Source organism: Excalfactoria chinensis, chromosome 3 (assembly GCF_039878825.1).
Source record: "Excalfactoria chinensis isolate bCotChi1 chromosome 3, bCotChi1.hap2, whole genome shotgun sequence".
Taxonomy (NCBI): domain Eukaryota; kingdom Metazoa; phylum Chordata; class Aves; order Galliformes; family Phasianidae; genus Excalfactoria; species Excalfactoria chinensis.
Window position 1 is genome coordinate 61383934 of NC_092827.1, and position 14000 is coordinate 61397933.

The 14000-nt window shown below is 38.0% G+C and overlaps 1 protein-coding gene across 4 annotated transcripts in view; it reads left to right on the forward strand.

The window, feature by feature from the left end:
• Positions 1–12882, forward strand: part of EPM2A (EPM2A glucan phosphatase, laforin) — a 36140-nt gene extending 23258 nt beyond the window's left edge. For 3 of the 4 annotated variants that reach the window (XM_072333603.1, XM_072333605.1, XM_072333606.1), the window contains 2 exons: positions 9641–9882; positions 11283–12882. In XM_072333603.1, coding sequence (XP_072189704.1) covers positions 9641–9882; positions 11283–11563 — 523 coding nt within the window. In that variant the 3' untranslated portion in view covers positions 11564–12882. The remainder of the gene's footprint in view (positions 1–9640; positions 9883–11282) is intronic. The other variant, XM_072333604.1, reaches the window with a different exon arrangement.
• The last annotated feature ends 1118 nt before the right edge of the window (positions 12883–14000 follow it).

Here is a 14000-nt window from a genome sequence, read left to right on the forward strand (position 1 = left end):
TCAGACACGGAGCACAAATTAATATCCTGCTCTTTCATGCTTGGAAACCACTATCCTTTTTCACTGAATCACGTAACAGATGAGTTGGAAAAATCTCAGTATATTTTGGTTTATTATTAACAGTAAATCTACTTTTTTGTTAGGTCTGTTAGCTAAGCAGATGGCTCCCTTTTTGTCTTTGTGCAGTTGATTGCTCTTGTCAGTTCTCTATTTCTTTTTGCTATTCCAAAGTACTTGATGTTTTTGTGGAAAGTTTCTCAGCTTTCTTCAGATTATTGTTAGAACCTCAGACTCCTTATAAGACTGCTGTTGTTTCCTGGTAAAAGATTTGTAAGGATGCTTTGTAAGTATTCACTGATTACATTTAGCACATTACATTTTATAGCATCTTTAGGTAGGTAATCCCCTGTCCTATAATTTATGTGAATAAAGCGATGAGAAAGTTTTATGCCTATTTGATTTGGCTCCTTGAGTGCTACTGACTTATTCTGAAGTATCCGAGACTAAGAGCAGTTGTACAGTGTGGAGATAAAATTTTGTAGTTGGTTAACTTTCTGTGCTTCCATGTTTTGGTGTTAAGCTGCGCAGGTTCAGTCTGTGGTCTGGAGAGCATTTATGCTCAAGTCAGAGAAACAAAAACTTCAAGGTTGTGTGTACATCAAGAAATAATTCAGTGGAATAGGAGCGAGTCTCCTCATACCTCTATCACATGTGGTGCCAGAAGGCTTCAAATTAATCCAGCTTTCTAGCATGGGAAATACTGACTTTGTGTTTCCCTGATTACATGTGTGAAACTTTAGTTCTGCTCCCATTTTATGTCACTTCTGAGTGACGCTGGTGCCAACTGCAGTTTTGTTTAGGCATCCATTAGAAGGTATTGGAATGACTTGAATTTTGCTCCGGTGGATTCTACTTTATCCTATGTTCCTAATGCATTCAGAGCTAGAACAATCCATAGAACAGGCATGGCCAACAGACTTCTGCCACAGTTAGAATCCACCAGAAGATTATGAATGATGTAGAAAGCTATGCTTAGACATTAGCACAGTTGTATTTTGTCTTGCAGTCATCATACCACCAGCTGTAAATCACAGAATCATGGAATGGCTTGGGGTGGAAGGGACCCTAAAGATGATCCAGTTTCAGTGTCCCTACCATGGGCAGGGTTACCACCACAGGGTTACCTAGATCAGGCTGCCCAAGGCCACATCTAGCCTGGTCTCAAACACTTGCACGAATGGGGCATCCACAACTTCTCTGGACAGCATGTTCCCAACACCTCACTACCCTCTTGAGTAAAGAATTTCCTCCTAAAATCTAATTTAAATCTCTCTTCTTGTAGTTCTAAACAGGTCCTCCCTTGCCCTATCACTATCTGCCTGTGTAAAAAGTCGATCTCCGTCTTTTGTATTAGCCCTCTGTAAGTACTGGAAGGTTGCAACGAGATCTTCCCAGAGCTTTCTCTTCTCCAGTTTGAACAAGCCCAGTTCTTTCAACCTGTCAACAGGAGATGAGCTCCAGCCTTTTGTTCATTTTTGTGGCCTTGAAATGCAGGTTGCTGGGTGAAAACTACAGCCCTATTGTTCCATCAACCCTGTATTGCAGAAATCTTCTAAGTCACTGTACTGCTGGAACTGCTTTGTGTCTGAATGTGTAACGTTGTATTTCAGGTATCACTCTGGTATTTTTATTAGCTGTTTTCATTTTAGCACGTTGTCAGCTTAATTTCAGTTCTTAGTGCCTCGTTTGCTCTGCATATCAGTAAATAGGGTTGTTTAATGCTACATTTATACATTTGTGAGCATGGAATAAATACAATATTATTAAGCACAGCACTCGGACTTAAGTGCTCGAGAAACTTTGCATATTGCTAAGCTGACAAAGTGTTGTTCTAAGGTGATAAAAGCAGCTGTTTCTTTTTTGTTGCCAAGTATGCTCCCATGTGAGTGGCTACATAAGTAGACCAAATTACGTCTAAGAAGAACATTTGCCCGAGCTTAATTACTTTTTATCACAGTGCCAAATCATAAGTAGAAGAAAACAAAACAAAACCCGAACCAAACCACACTGAATATATACTGTATAATCATATGTCTCATTATGTCTGTTTAATTCGCCTCTTTTAAAGTCCTGTGGTAGAATTCTTGACATCAAAATAAGCTGCTCACTTTCAGCTACAGTGCAGAGCAATTTGTACAATGACTTATTCTGTGTTTGCCATTTAGGTAAAAGTAATTTTTTGTTCAAAAATATTGGTTATCACAAGATGTACAGCTGTGTCATTTCAGCAGGATATAGTTTTATCATTAATCAGTGCTTTTCTGTGAAGATTCTGCTGATGTTACAGCCATTTAACCCATCTTTATTAAGAAGAGTGATGGTATTAAGCCTGGCAATTAGAGGTTGGTGTTTTGTGAGTTAAACCTTAATGTCATCAAACCTTGCTCTCTTACTGTGGTCATTAGTGTTTGCCTGCATGCTGGGTCACTGAGTGCATCAAATTGTGTTCATTCAATCCTACTTAAGTCAAGCCTCTCATCACAAAGCCTCCATCAGCTTTTCTTCTGCAAGGAGACTTCATCAGTAAGTCAGCAGGAGAAGGGATTAAGACCAGAATAATTTACCCATGTGCCCTGTGTGATATGCAATGAATTGTCAGTGTCATAACCCCTCAGATCTGCATTATTATGTCATATTTCAGTGGCAAGGATTCATTTTGGTGAGAGGTGTCCTTTATTTAAAGAGATTGGAGTGAAGTCAGAATTGCTGTACAAGACCAAACCAGGGATTCATTTGCTTTGACATCCACATATATTCTCAGTATTTTGGGGAAGTAGCAAGAAAATAAACAAACAAACCACCCCCAAAAAATGAAACACCTGCCTGTTTTTCTTATCTCTTAGCAGTGGCTGTGTAGGTGAAGCTGTATGGAAGCTGAGAATCTTTACCTTGTTTATGTAGATAGGGCCACTTGATTTATCTCTCCAATTTATTTTATCCATAAACTCTAATTTAATTTTCTCTTAAACATTCTGCATTTCTAGTCTGTCTTCATATGGAATTATTTTGCTTCAAACTTCTAGTGCACAGAACTGAGATCATTGATTTGAAAAGGTTATTATAAATCTTATATTTCAGTTCCCTTCTTTGTACAAGCTAACGTTACCACTTTGAAGCAACACTTATACTAAGCATAACTTCTAGGATGTGCTGTTTCCTTTTGGAATTGATTATAGTTAACTTAAACCCAAGTGATGTGTATGAGTGGCTGAGATTATTCCAATATGTATTCCTGTGGTGCATCCATCAATTGCGAATCTCATCTGCTCTTTTGTTGCATGTTCATTTAGTTTTATTTTATGGTGGCAGTTGTAACTAATAGGATCTTAAATAATTCTGTTTCAGGGAGATTTTGCTCCATTCTTGAGTACTCATCTCTTGTGAGAGATCTTAACTTGAAAACAGAATTTCTTGTTGAACGTAGATCAACAGTATCACGCTGTAAAAAGACAGAACTACACATAGGGGAATGAAAGATAACTAACCTTTGGTTCTGCTCTGAACTAGTAGGGCTTCTTTCCAGTACTGGGAATAGCATCTTAAGAAAGATGTCCATCAGCTGGAGAGTCCAAAGGCAAACAAGAATCACTGAATACTTTAAATATATAACAAGTAAGGAAAGATAATTATTATTATTTTTAACTTTATTTTAGTGTTAAGAAGGCACAGCTGTGTGGGTGTGTGTTAGTAATTCCCAGATATGTAAGATTTTTAAAGAGTGGAAGAGAATAATCTGTTCTGCATGTCCGTTGTAGAGACAGCAATTGTCTGTAACCTGTGACTAAACTATTCACATTGGACATTAGGAGAATATTTCTGGAGTCAAGGATAGTCAGTATATTTTTACATATCAAGCCATATTGAAAGTGTTCAAGTCATCCATTGGGGGTCACAGTGTGGTCATCAGGACTTCAGCTAGGAATCTAAGTAACAGGAACCCTGTTTGAATTCTAGCAAATCATCAGGAGACAAGAGCAAGTAAGGCCCAGGAAAGAGATAGCTAATTTGGTGCTTTGGGGAAGATGCACGTGTATTTAAAAATAAGCTGCAGTGTGGTATTAAAGAAATGCTAGTGGCAGAACAGTGAGCACATACAACATAATAGCCATGAATCATCACGATCTGGTGGTATTACTGTTTAATGTGTGTCTTGTCACAAGGCAGAGTGTAGAGGAAAGATGAAAGAGCATCTCAGCTACAGCTGCTAAGATTTCCTATATTCTCATTTTGAATATGCCCAAAGCAGTACTTTTGGAAATCTCTTATCTGTCAAGTGAGAGAGAGGAAAGGAGGTAGGAATTTTTTCTTATATTCCTCGCTCTTCCTTTATTTCTTATCAGACATTTAGTCATTAAACTAGTTTAAACTTGTCTAAAACTAAAAAGTTTCAGTGTAGTCTTTTGATTCAGACAGATATATTTCATTGAAAATCCACCTTATTAAAAAATTCTGTCTCCAGAGCAGATGCACTGTAATTTGAAGCAGTTTCCAGTAGTTACTGAGCTGCAAATACATCTGAGTTGCACTTCAGGGCCAAGTTCCCCTTGGACCACTTGCTTGTACTGGTATCAGGGTAACAGCATCACATCAGTACAAAACCATATTGCATAGGAGCACCACAAAATGCGGGGGGCAAATTGACTTAATTGTATATGTTGTTCCTATGGGAATGCAAAATAAGTTTTGCTGCAAGTTGCGTGTAGCCAGAGTTGCATATTACACCTTTAAGAAATCAAAGCCTTTAGAGAGAACACAGCCAATTTAATCAATTTTTTTTCTTAGTTTCAACTGAGCTGCTCTGCCCTGTGTGTATATTAATACTCATAGAATCATATAATTGCTCAGATTGGAAAAAACCTTCAAGATCATTAAGTCCAACCTCATCCTAACAATACTACCCTAACAACCCTCTGCTAAATCATGTCCCTGCTTGTCACCAAATTCTTAATGGGATATAAGAAAAGACTGTATTGCAGACAACTAAAGTGAACTGCAAGCTTTAACACTGGGCTACATCTTGAGCTGGCACTAAGGGATGAATCCATCACTTTTCATTTAAAATAACATGCTGGATCTTGATCAAAAAATGTTATCAATATAAACAAATGAAGTGGCTAATGGATCACTCTCTGTTGCCAATAATTAGTGGGAAAAAAAACCTCTAGTTTGATGAAGTCCTCTTTCTTGATTAAATCTGGAAACTATACAGCTAAATGGACATCTGCAGTATTGTTCCTGATAAGTGTTCCAATGAAATGTGTTCCCCAAAGGATTAAATCCTACACTTTTATGTAAGAGCCATGACTCCCAAGAAGGGCTGACTGAACTTAAGAGACTTTATAACATGATTGCTCCTAATGCACTAATGACTCAATGGACCTGGAAGCAGTATCCAAGTCATCCTAGTTTATAGCTCAGCATTTTAAGGAAAACTCAAATTCAAGTCTGTTTACTTTGAACTGCAAATGATGGCAATAATACAAGAGCTTCTTCAGAAGTAGTATAAACAACAGTATGTGAAGGAGCAGCTGGATGCAGTTACTCAGTACCTTCCCCTGTGGCAGGTCACCTGTGCTGTGAACCAGATCCCCACAGCTGCTGAACTGCTTTCGTGCTGCCTGTGGAGGTCTAGGATTGAAAGGCACACTGCATCATTTCTTGGGTACATTTCTTCTAGCCTGAAAATGGCAATCTGCACCATTAAAATGAAAGTATCAGAATGCTAATTCTTTTATCACCTCAGACTCATTTTGCCCTTATGGATGGAAAGACCATTTGTATATGCATTGGTTAAAGGGGATGCATTTATTGTTCCAGATGCATTCTTAGTGAGTAGTTTAAATTTAATCTGGACTTTTCAGGATCCTGGGGGAAGCAAGAAAGAACAATGTATATCTGCATCATTAAAAATAATTCAAATGTGATCACAGCTGGAAAATAATCATACAAGTAATTTCAGGGTGATCCATATTTATTCCTCAGTAATGATAAATTGTTATTGGGTTTCTCAGTTTATAAGTCAAAATGAAGTATTTTATATACATATATATTTTTTTAAGATGTCAGCCTTCAGTCTGGGATCTGTAAGTCAAGTAAATTGAGTAGATAACCTGTCTCACATTTTGTTGCTTTTACTGCAGATCATCACTTTCCCCCCCAGAGTCCTCTTGAGGTAGGTAAATATCATGTTCCTATTCACAATGGGGAACTGAGGTGTAAGGCAGGATGAAATAAACTTTGCAGAAAGCAGATTTAAGGAAACAGCTTTTAGAAAATCCATAGGTGTTAGCCTGCCAGGTTAGCTGAATGTTTTGATGTTGCTGTAGGTAATTTCTTTATTGCTAAACTGTGACATGTACACATGTACATTTACATGTACAGTGACAAAGTGCTATTTTAATATTAAAACAGAATTGTAAGTAAAATCTTGTTTAAACATGATCTTATTGTAATATTTGGGGAACATGAAAAGGGTTAGTGACTGAGAAGAGTATAGGTTTACCAATCACACATAATCCCTAAATGCTGTGGGGTTTTTTTTGACTGCATGTAAGGATCAGTTAATCTACTGCTGGAAAACAACCACCTGTGAGCTGGAAAGCAGCAGCTGTAGAGCAACTCTCAGTAGTTTGCATGACAGTTGAGGGGAGAAAATAAGAGATCTCTTCCTCATGCCAAGGGCTCCATTGCTACAATCTAGTTAGCTGCTATTGAAGTACAATGGTGGCATAAAGAAGAAAGGGCACTTTGGAAAAAGAAACTAGAATTTCTTATTACTAATGTAAGAAATGTAAAATTGAAATCAAGCTCTCAGTAGGGCTGTCAGTTATCTCTATATAAAGCACAGCTGCTAAACTCTTAATCAGTTGCCACACTTGTATTTGTGCCGATCCTTTCCTTCTGATAAAAGGCTAAATTAAGGTTTGAACCAGCTAAAGCCAAATGGAAATATGGGTACTGTGGAATTATCCCAGGACTTTAATATCAGTGGGTCTGATAGGAGAGCTCTGCCTTTCTGTTCTGTGGGGGGAACTGTTTTTCAAGAAAAAGAGCAGCTGAGCCATATCCAGCAAAGCCAAGAGTTCACAGTCATTGGAACTGGATAAATAAGAGGCTTGAATATCAAGCTTGGCCCTGATGTCGTCAAAGGCAAAACTCTATCTATTCAGAAAACCAGTACACAAGAGATACTTGTATTAAATACATGGATATTGAAGTTGTTCTGGTCATTCTGAATGCCAACACTGGTCTTGTTAACTACAGAGAAATAGTGTGAGAAAAACTTTGTAAATATGATTGTTATTGATAAATACAGAAGGTCTTGTCACAAACCAGGCTTTTAAACTGGAAAAAAAAACATAGAATAAATAGGTGGTATGTATCTCTGTGGTCTTGTGGATAATGCAGCTATGATGTTCTCCAACTAAATAATCATTGGGGAGAAAGTTGTTAGGCATTGCTTTACTTGTAAGCAGGAATATTACCCCAAATCTTATTTATTTCAGGAATTCATCACTCCTGATTTAATCAAATGCTAGAAAACACACTTTGCTGTCCTGTCAAGTAACTTACTGTATTGGATAATTCTAAAAATATCAAGAAGATGACGTGTATAACTCCAGGAAAGCATTTGAAGGAAGGACAGTAAAGTTCTTGAAAGAATATCCTCATATAGTCACAAAGCATTAGCAATATTTTCATTTTTTCTTTCAAACAACAGATTAAAATGATTATTGGCTATGTAATATAGTCACCCAAACTATCTGGTTTTCACTCACTGTCTGTAAGCCAGAAAGCTGAGACTCAAATTGTAGCAATTGGACAAATCAATGTGATGGGAAAAGGTGTTTCACATTGACACGATAGAAAAGTGCTACAAGGGAAGAAGATTGCTTACCCATATCAGAAGATTCCAGGTTAACAGGGGAAGCTCCACCAAGGCGTGATCTCTAGAAAAAGACCCTTCCCAGTGGCAGCCAGCCCTTAAATGAGGTCTGAGAGTGCAGCCAGCCTCCACCCCTTCTGTTCACACAGCAGAATTGTCTTCACCTGTGCTCCAAGGGCTGACCGGGTCCGTTCCCCAGGTGCTCAATCAGTGGTTCAGGCCATGACTTAACAGTTATCATACTCAGGTACTGTACCTTGAGATTGGGGTCCTTGCCTCACTGATGTAGGGGCTGGTGGGGCTGTTGGCTGCGTTTGTGTAGCTGTATGCTTCTCACTGTAGATGCAGCTGAAACACAGGAAACAATAACAATAAAACGTGCTTTCTAGAGTGCATTATTATGTTTGACTTTCCGTAGTAATGTAGCAGGATTTAATCATTGCCAATTGCAGGGCTTAATTAAGTCCTAGTTAACACTTATTTCTGTCATAGTCTTATCAAATGGAAATAACTGCCTGATGACTTAAGGGCTGTTTATATGAGTAACTGTTCCTCAATAAAAATAAGTTTTCCCATTTGTCCCTGAGATTAAAATTGAGGAACCTAAAAAAAAAACCAAACCCTTAAGAAATTTATGGCAGATGTTTTATTTATGCAGATCTTGTTTTTGATGTAGCTCACATTCAGTTTTTGTTGCTGTTAATAAATTTCGCCCAACTGTTAAGTATATTTACTGTAGTTTGTGAATTACATATTTAAAATTGATGTTTATGCATACAGAAAAAATAAATCGCTAATAATTTATGCATGTAAATAATTCATTTTAGATAACATAAATATAACTGTATGTGCAGATTAAACATTCTCATTTAGAAACAGGGCTCATCTATATCTGTTTATGTAAAAATTTGTTGGGACGTACGTAGGATATTTTAATGATAATTATTAGTGGGAGAATGATAGCAGTCTTGAAGTTTGATTTGAAGAAATACTGGAAATGTGGATGTTTATCTATTCCAACTGTATCTCTTGAGTTTTCATGTGAAAATATCTGGTTCTTTAAACCTTAAGGGAAACCAGGCTTATAATTCTGCACTTGGTTCTCCTTGGACTCTGCTAGTAAAGAAAAAAAATGAGAAGAAAATTACTAATTAAATTCCTTTTTGAGTTTTCTCACAGAAGAGAAGTTTAAGGGTTGTTGGTTTTCATTTCCTTGGCTTTTTTCTTCTTTTTATTCCCCCTCTGTCTACCGTTCTCATTATGGTGGTAGCTACAAAGCTGGAAGAGTTCTGTGATTTGTCTTATTATTCAGATTTGGATCATGTGAGTCTCTTAGGTCTCTTTCTTCCCTGTAAATTGCATGAATCTAAAGACTTCTCTTATTCTAATTTGTGATGTTGCTAAGTTTCCACTGCAGACTGAATGATGCATTCCTTGGGGGCCTGTGCTAGTAACTGCTCAGAATTTTTTCTGACTGTTTTCATAGTAGTTTAGGAGCTTGATCCCCCGCATCAACCCTTACCAACTAAACTGTAATGAATGAGGAAGCTTCTTATTGCATGAAATGAAAGGTTGCTCTTAAGAGTATTCATGTGATGACGCTAAGCAGGTTTTGAGCTAGAACACCACTTAATTTGGCAGTTTTTACATTCAGCTATTTTAATCAAACCTACTGCAATTTCTTCTCCGTGCTAGAATTCTGCCAAACATCTGGCTGGGAAGTTGCCCTCGGCAGCTGGAGCATGTAACGGTCAAGCTAAAGCACGAGCTGGGTATCACAGCAGTGATGAACTTCCAGACCGAGTGGGACATTGTTCAGAACTCCTGGGGCTGCAATCGCCACCCAGAACCCATGAGCCCTGAAGTCCTCATGAAACTGTACAAAGAGGAAGGTCTTGCCTATGTCTGGATGCCAACCCCAGACATGAGCACAGAAGGTAATGCTCAGACCAGTCTTGCAGCTAAATTAGTAGCAGTAAAACCTTTGAGTTACTAAGCTGTTGCTGTCATGGCTGCCTTTTTATCTATCTATCTATCTATCTATCTATTTATTTATTTATTTTGTCCTTGCATAATTTTTGTGTGAAAATACAGCTAGAGCACAAGGATTGTTTTTGTTTTACTTAAATTTTCTAGTAGGTGGAGAGGCCATGTAAACTACCTTGTGTCTGACAGTGTATGTGTATTTGAGGTTGAAGCCATCAGACACTGATAGCTGCTTGACTGCTTGTGCTTTCAGCATGCATTCAGCTTGTATAACAAAAACATGCTGTGTAGGTGGAAGACTGCAAGCTTGCACAGCAGGACAGCTTGCCATCCTTGCTGGTTAAAAACAGAGAGTTTTAGCTGCAGGTGCAGTCACTGGTGCAGTCGCTCCCTTCTCCAAGCAAATTATTTTTCTTTATCTATAGTATCCCAGTCTGATGAATCTCCGTGGGAGTCATTCCTATAATTATTTGCAATTGATTTAGAATACTCATAGTGCATTGCATCATAACATAAATTAATATTTTTAATTCTTCTGTTGGAATGCTCATTTCAGAATCTTGCTTTTAGCCTGCAGGTAGGAACTGTGTGTTTGGCTGGTAGGCTACTCATTCAAACAGTGTAGTTCACTTCCATGAACAGGGAGCTGTCACACGAGGAATGGGACATCAGGAAGGACAGGAGACCTTAAGACAGGGATTTGAAAGGGCTTAATGTCAGTGCTTATCTATGCCACGAGGAAAAGTTACACTGATGTCTGCAGCTTCAATTCCCAGCGTAGCAAGGGGAGGTATCAAGAAATACAGTATATACATCCCTGTGGGAGTGAGACAGACTGTTCTTAATCATTCACAGACTATTTAACCATATGCTTAGTACACAATTAGATTATCAGAGTGTTAAGTTGCACAGGAAAACGCTCTTCTGTTCTCCCTCCCTCCCTTAAAATTGACATTAGTGTCTTCATTACAAGGTTTTGGAAAAGAAATAAAAAAAAACTTTAAAAAAATCATTTTTTTGATTGCTGACTTGAATGCTATAAAAGATGTGCTGCTTGATGTAATTTCCTGCCTTATCTCAGAAAAATGAATATGCCATGCACGTTCAGTGTTAATCAGAATGTATATTTAGAGAGGACTGTGGGCATTTTACAGGTTTTGTATGATGTGGATCTACATTGCAAGAAGAAATGAAGGTTAGAGTAGAAGGTCATTTTGGGGGAAAAAGAAGAGAGAAAACAGAAAAATATATAGCATTTTGCCCTTGTGATTTACAGGCTGTGCAAACAGAATCTCTGCCATGAACATAACTTTTTCAAATGCTCGTGACCCTACCCTGTTTTTATCTTTAGGAAGAATACAGATGTTGCCACAGGCTGTCTGCCTCCTGCATGGGCTGCTGCAGAATGGACACACTGTCTACGTTCATTGCAATGCTGGTGTTGGCAGGTCTACGGCTGCTGTCAGTGGCTGGCTGAAGTATGTGATGGGATGGAGCCTGCGGAAGGTGCAGTACTTCTTGGCTTCCAGGAGGCCGGCTGTCTACATAGATGAGGAAGCTCTGATTCGTGCTGAAGATGATTTCTTCCAGAAATTCGGACCTCTTCGTTCCTCATGTATAGTGGAAGAGTAGAAAAGCAGAAGAGAAAAAGGAAGGTGAAGAGCAATGCTTACACGTGAATTCTAGAGATTAAGAAATCATGAATCAGACTTGTGCCTCTCCTCATCAGATTGCACACTTGTCATAACAGCCCTGAGAATTTTGTTAAGAAGTGCCTTTGAGTGTTTTTCATTTGCGTTCTTGAAGCTGATATGATTCATGTTTTTAAGCCTTTTGCTGCAAGTACGAGACAAAGGTCTGCAAAAGGAGACTTAAGATTCTATTTTAACTATTTGCCTACAGGAACTGAGCATTAAGGTAGACATAATACGGCGAGTCTTGAAATAAAATAATTACTGTTGGCAGTATTTTAGTGACAAGAAGGGGAAGATGGTCTCAGAAAAACAGGTGCGAGGTTGACTGAGTTACGGTTCAGATTTGGATGGAGCTGAGGTTAGTCAAAGCTGCTCAGTTGTTTTAGAGTGTCCATTATTGAAGTGTTTTCTAGTAATTTTGTAGAAAAATGGTCTTAATGCGAAAGACCAGAAACTGACTGTTTATCTGAGTTTCTTGAGCAAAAAACTAATATCAAATACAGTCAACTAATTTATTTACTTTTTTCTTGTTAATGTTAAATATTTTGAGAGCTCCCAGTCCTGCTTGGGCAAAACCAGTTTGCTGTAGGATAGCTCCAGGATGGACCAAGGGAGGAAAAGCATTCTCTAGGGAACAGAGGATTAAGGATCCATAAACATTAAGAAACTAATTTCTGTACATTTGTTCTTCAGTGAAATCTTGTGAGTTTTTTTTTTTCCCAGCAAACTGACTTGTCCCTCTAAAGACCCAGTCAGTGCCAGAGTAATATAACTGATAAGTTTAGTTTATCTGAATATTTAATATAGAAACGGGTATGAACTGTTATGGAGAAAGTCCAGCATAACGCACTATAATGTTTTATTTATCTTCTACTTTAATTATCTTCAGAAGAAAAACGGCAATTTAAGTTATTCAGAATGTGTTGTTTTGATCACAACTCCGTTTCTGGACTGTTTCTTTGTTTTTGCTTTGAAGTAATACTGCCCATTTGGATACGAACTGTTAATGAAGAATGCCCAGCATTATACAGTATGTATTATTTATCTTCTATTTCAGTTGTCTTCAAAAGGAAAAAAAGTGTTTAAGTTATTCTATTTGAGTGGTTTTGACTGATTTGTTTTGTTGGTTATTTTATTTTTTTTTTTACATTTTTTGTTTGCTTGTTTGGTTTTGGTTTTGCTTTGGAATAACAGTGCCTGTTTAAAAACTGGATGAGAAAAGTTCACTAATTAAATAACACCATGGTGATTGCAGTAGTCCATTTTGTCCTATGTATTTGACTCTCAATTTCATATGTAGCAGGAAGGGTGATGACTGACCTCTGTATGGGGGAGAGACCAGCCACTTTGATGATGATGATGATCTGTTGCTTGTCTGCTACACAATGCCAGTTCTGAGGGTCTGCTCTCTGCCCTTCCCAGTCAAGCACTGAGAGGAGGGGGAGGCCAGAAGGAGCAGAAACTGGAGCTTTCTGAAGTCTTACAGTTCTTTTGGGACACAGTTGAAACCCGAAGCTTAAACTGTGTCTCCTTTTGATTTGATGCAACTTGTCTGTTGTGACCAACACTTGTGGTTTTGTTCTTAACATTTAATTAGTTTCATAGCTGATTATATTTCTTGTTTAGAGTTCTTGGGGGCTGAGCAGTGCATAATATGGTGCACATGAGTGAGTATACAGCTAAGATATAACCATGCTGCATTGGTTATTCCTTAATGCCCATTTCCATGGCAGTTGTAGCAGACTTCATCCCTTAAAGTGCAGGAGTTCAAATGATATAGAAGCCATATATTGAAGGAAGCCTGAGCAAGGGGTTGTTAATTCATCGTTTATTGCCATTTCAGTTTCCTTGTCTGTTAAACTGGTAGTGAGGTGTATCATATACAGATTGCATTAGCTGATGAAATACATGAAAATAGCTTGTCAGTATCATTTTAACAAGTGCAATGGGTTCTTGTGACTTGTAATTCCTTTGTGCTGACTTGTCACTCTTTTTTCTCATTGCTACCTCTTTGCCTTCTTCATTGGAGGCCACTCCGTCAAGTAGCATCCATTATAAGTTCTGTCTGTTGAAAGCCACTGGGAATTTAAATGCTGAAGAGGTTATCGGAACAGGCTACAGTAATAGAAAAAGCAATAATATGAAAATAGAATGTATAATTACATGATAGGGCTGCATCTACTGCTTATTTATTAGAATTGCAATTTGCAGTATGTTCTTCTGCTGATTAGCTGTTTCCTTGTACTAGATTCCTTATGCAGTTTGGATGCCAGGATGAGGACAGCTCTGTTGTTTACATCCATGTATAGTTTACCAGCTTAGTCATAAACGTGCTGTGAAACTTAGAGAAGGGCAACTCCCATTGGAAGAATAAC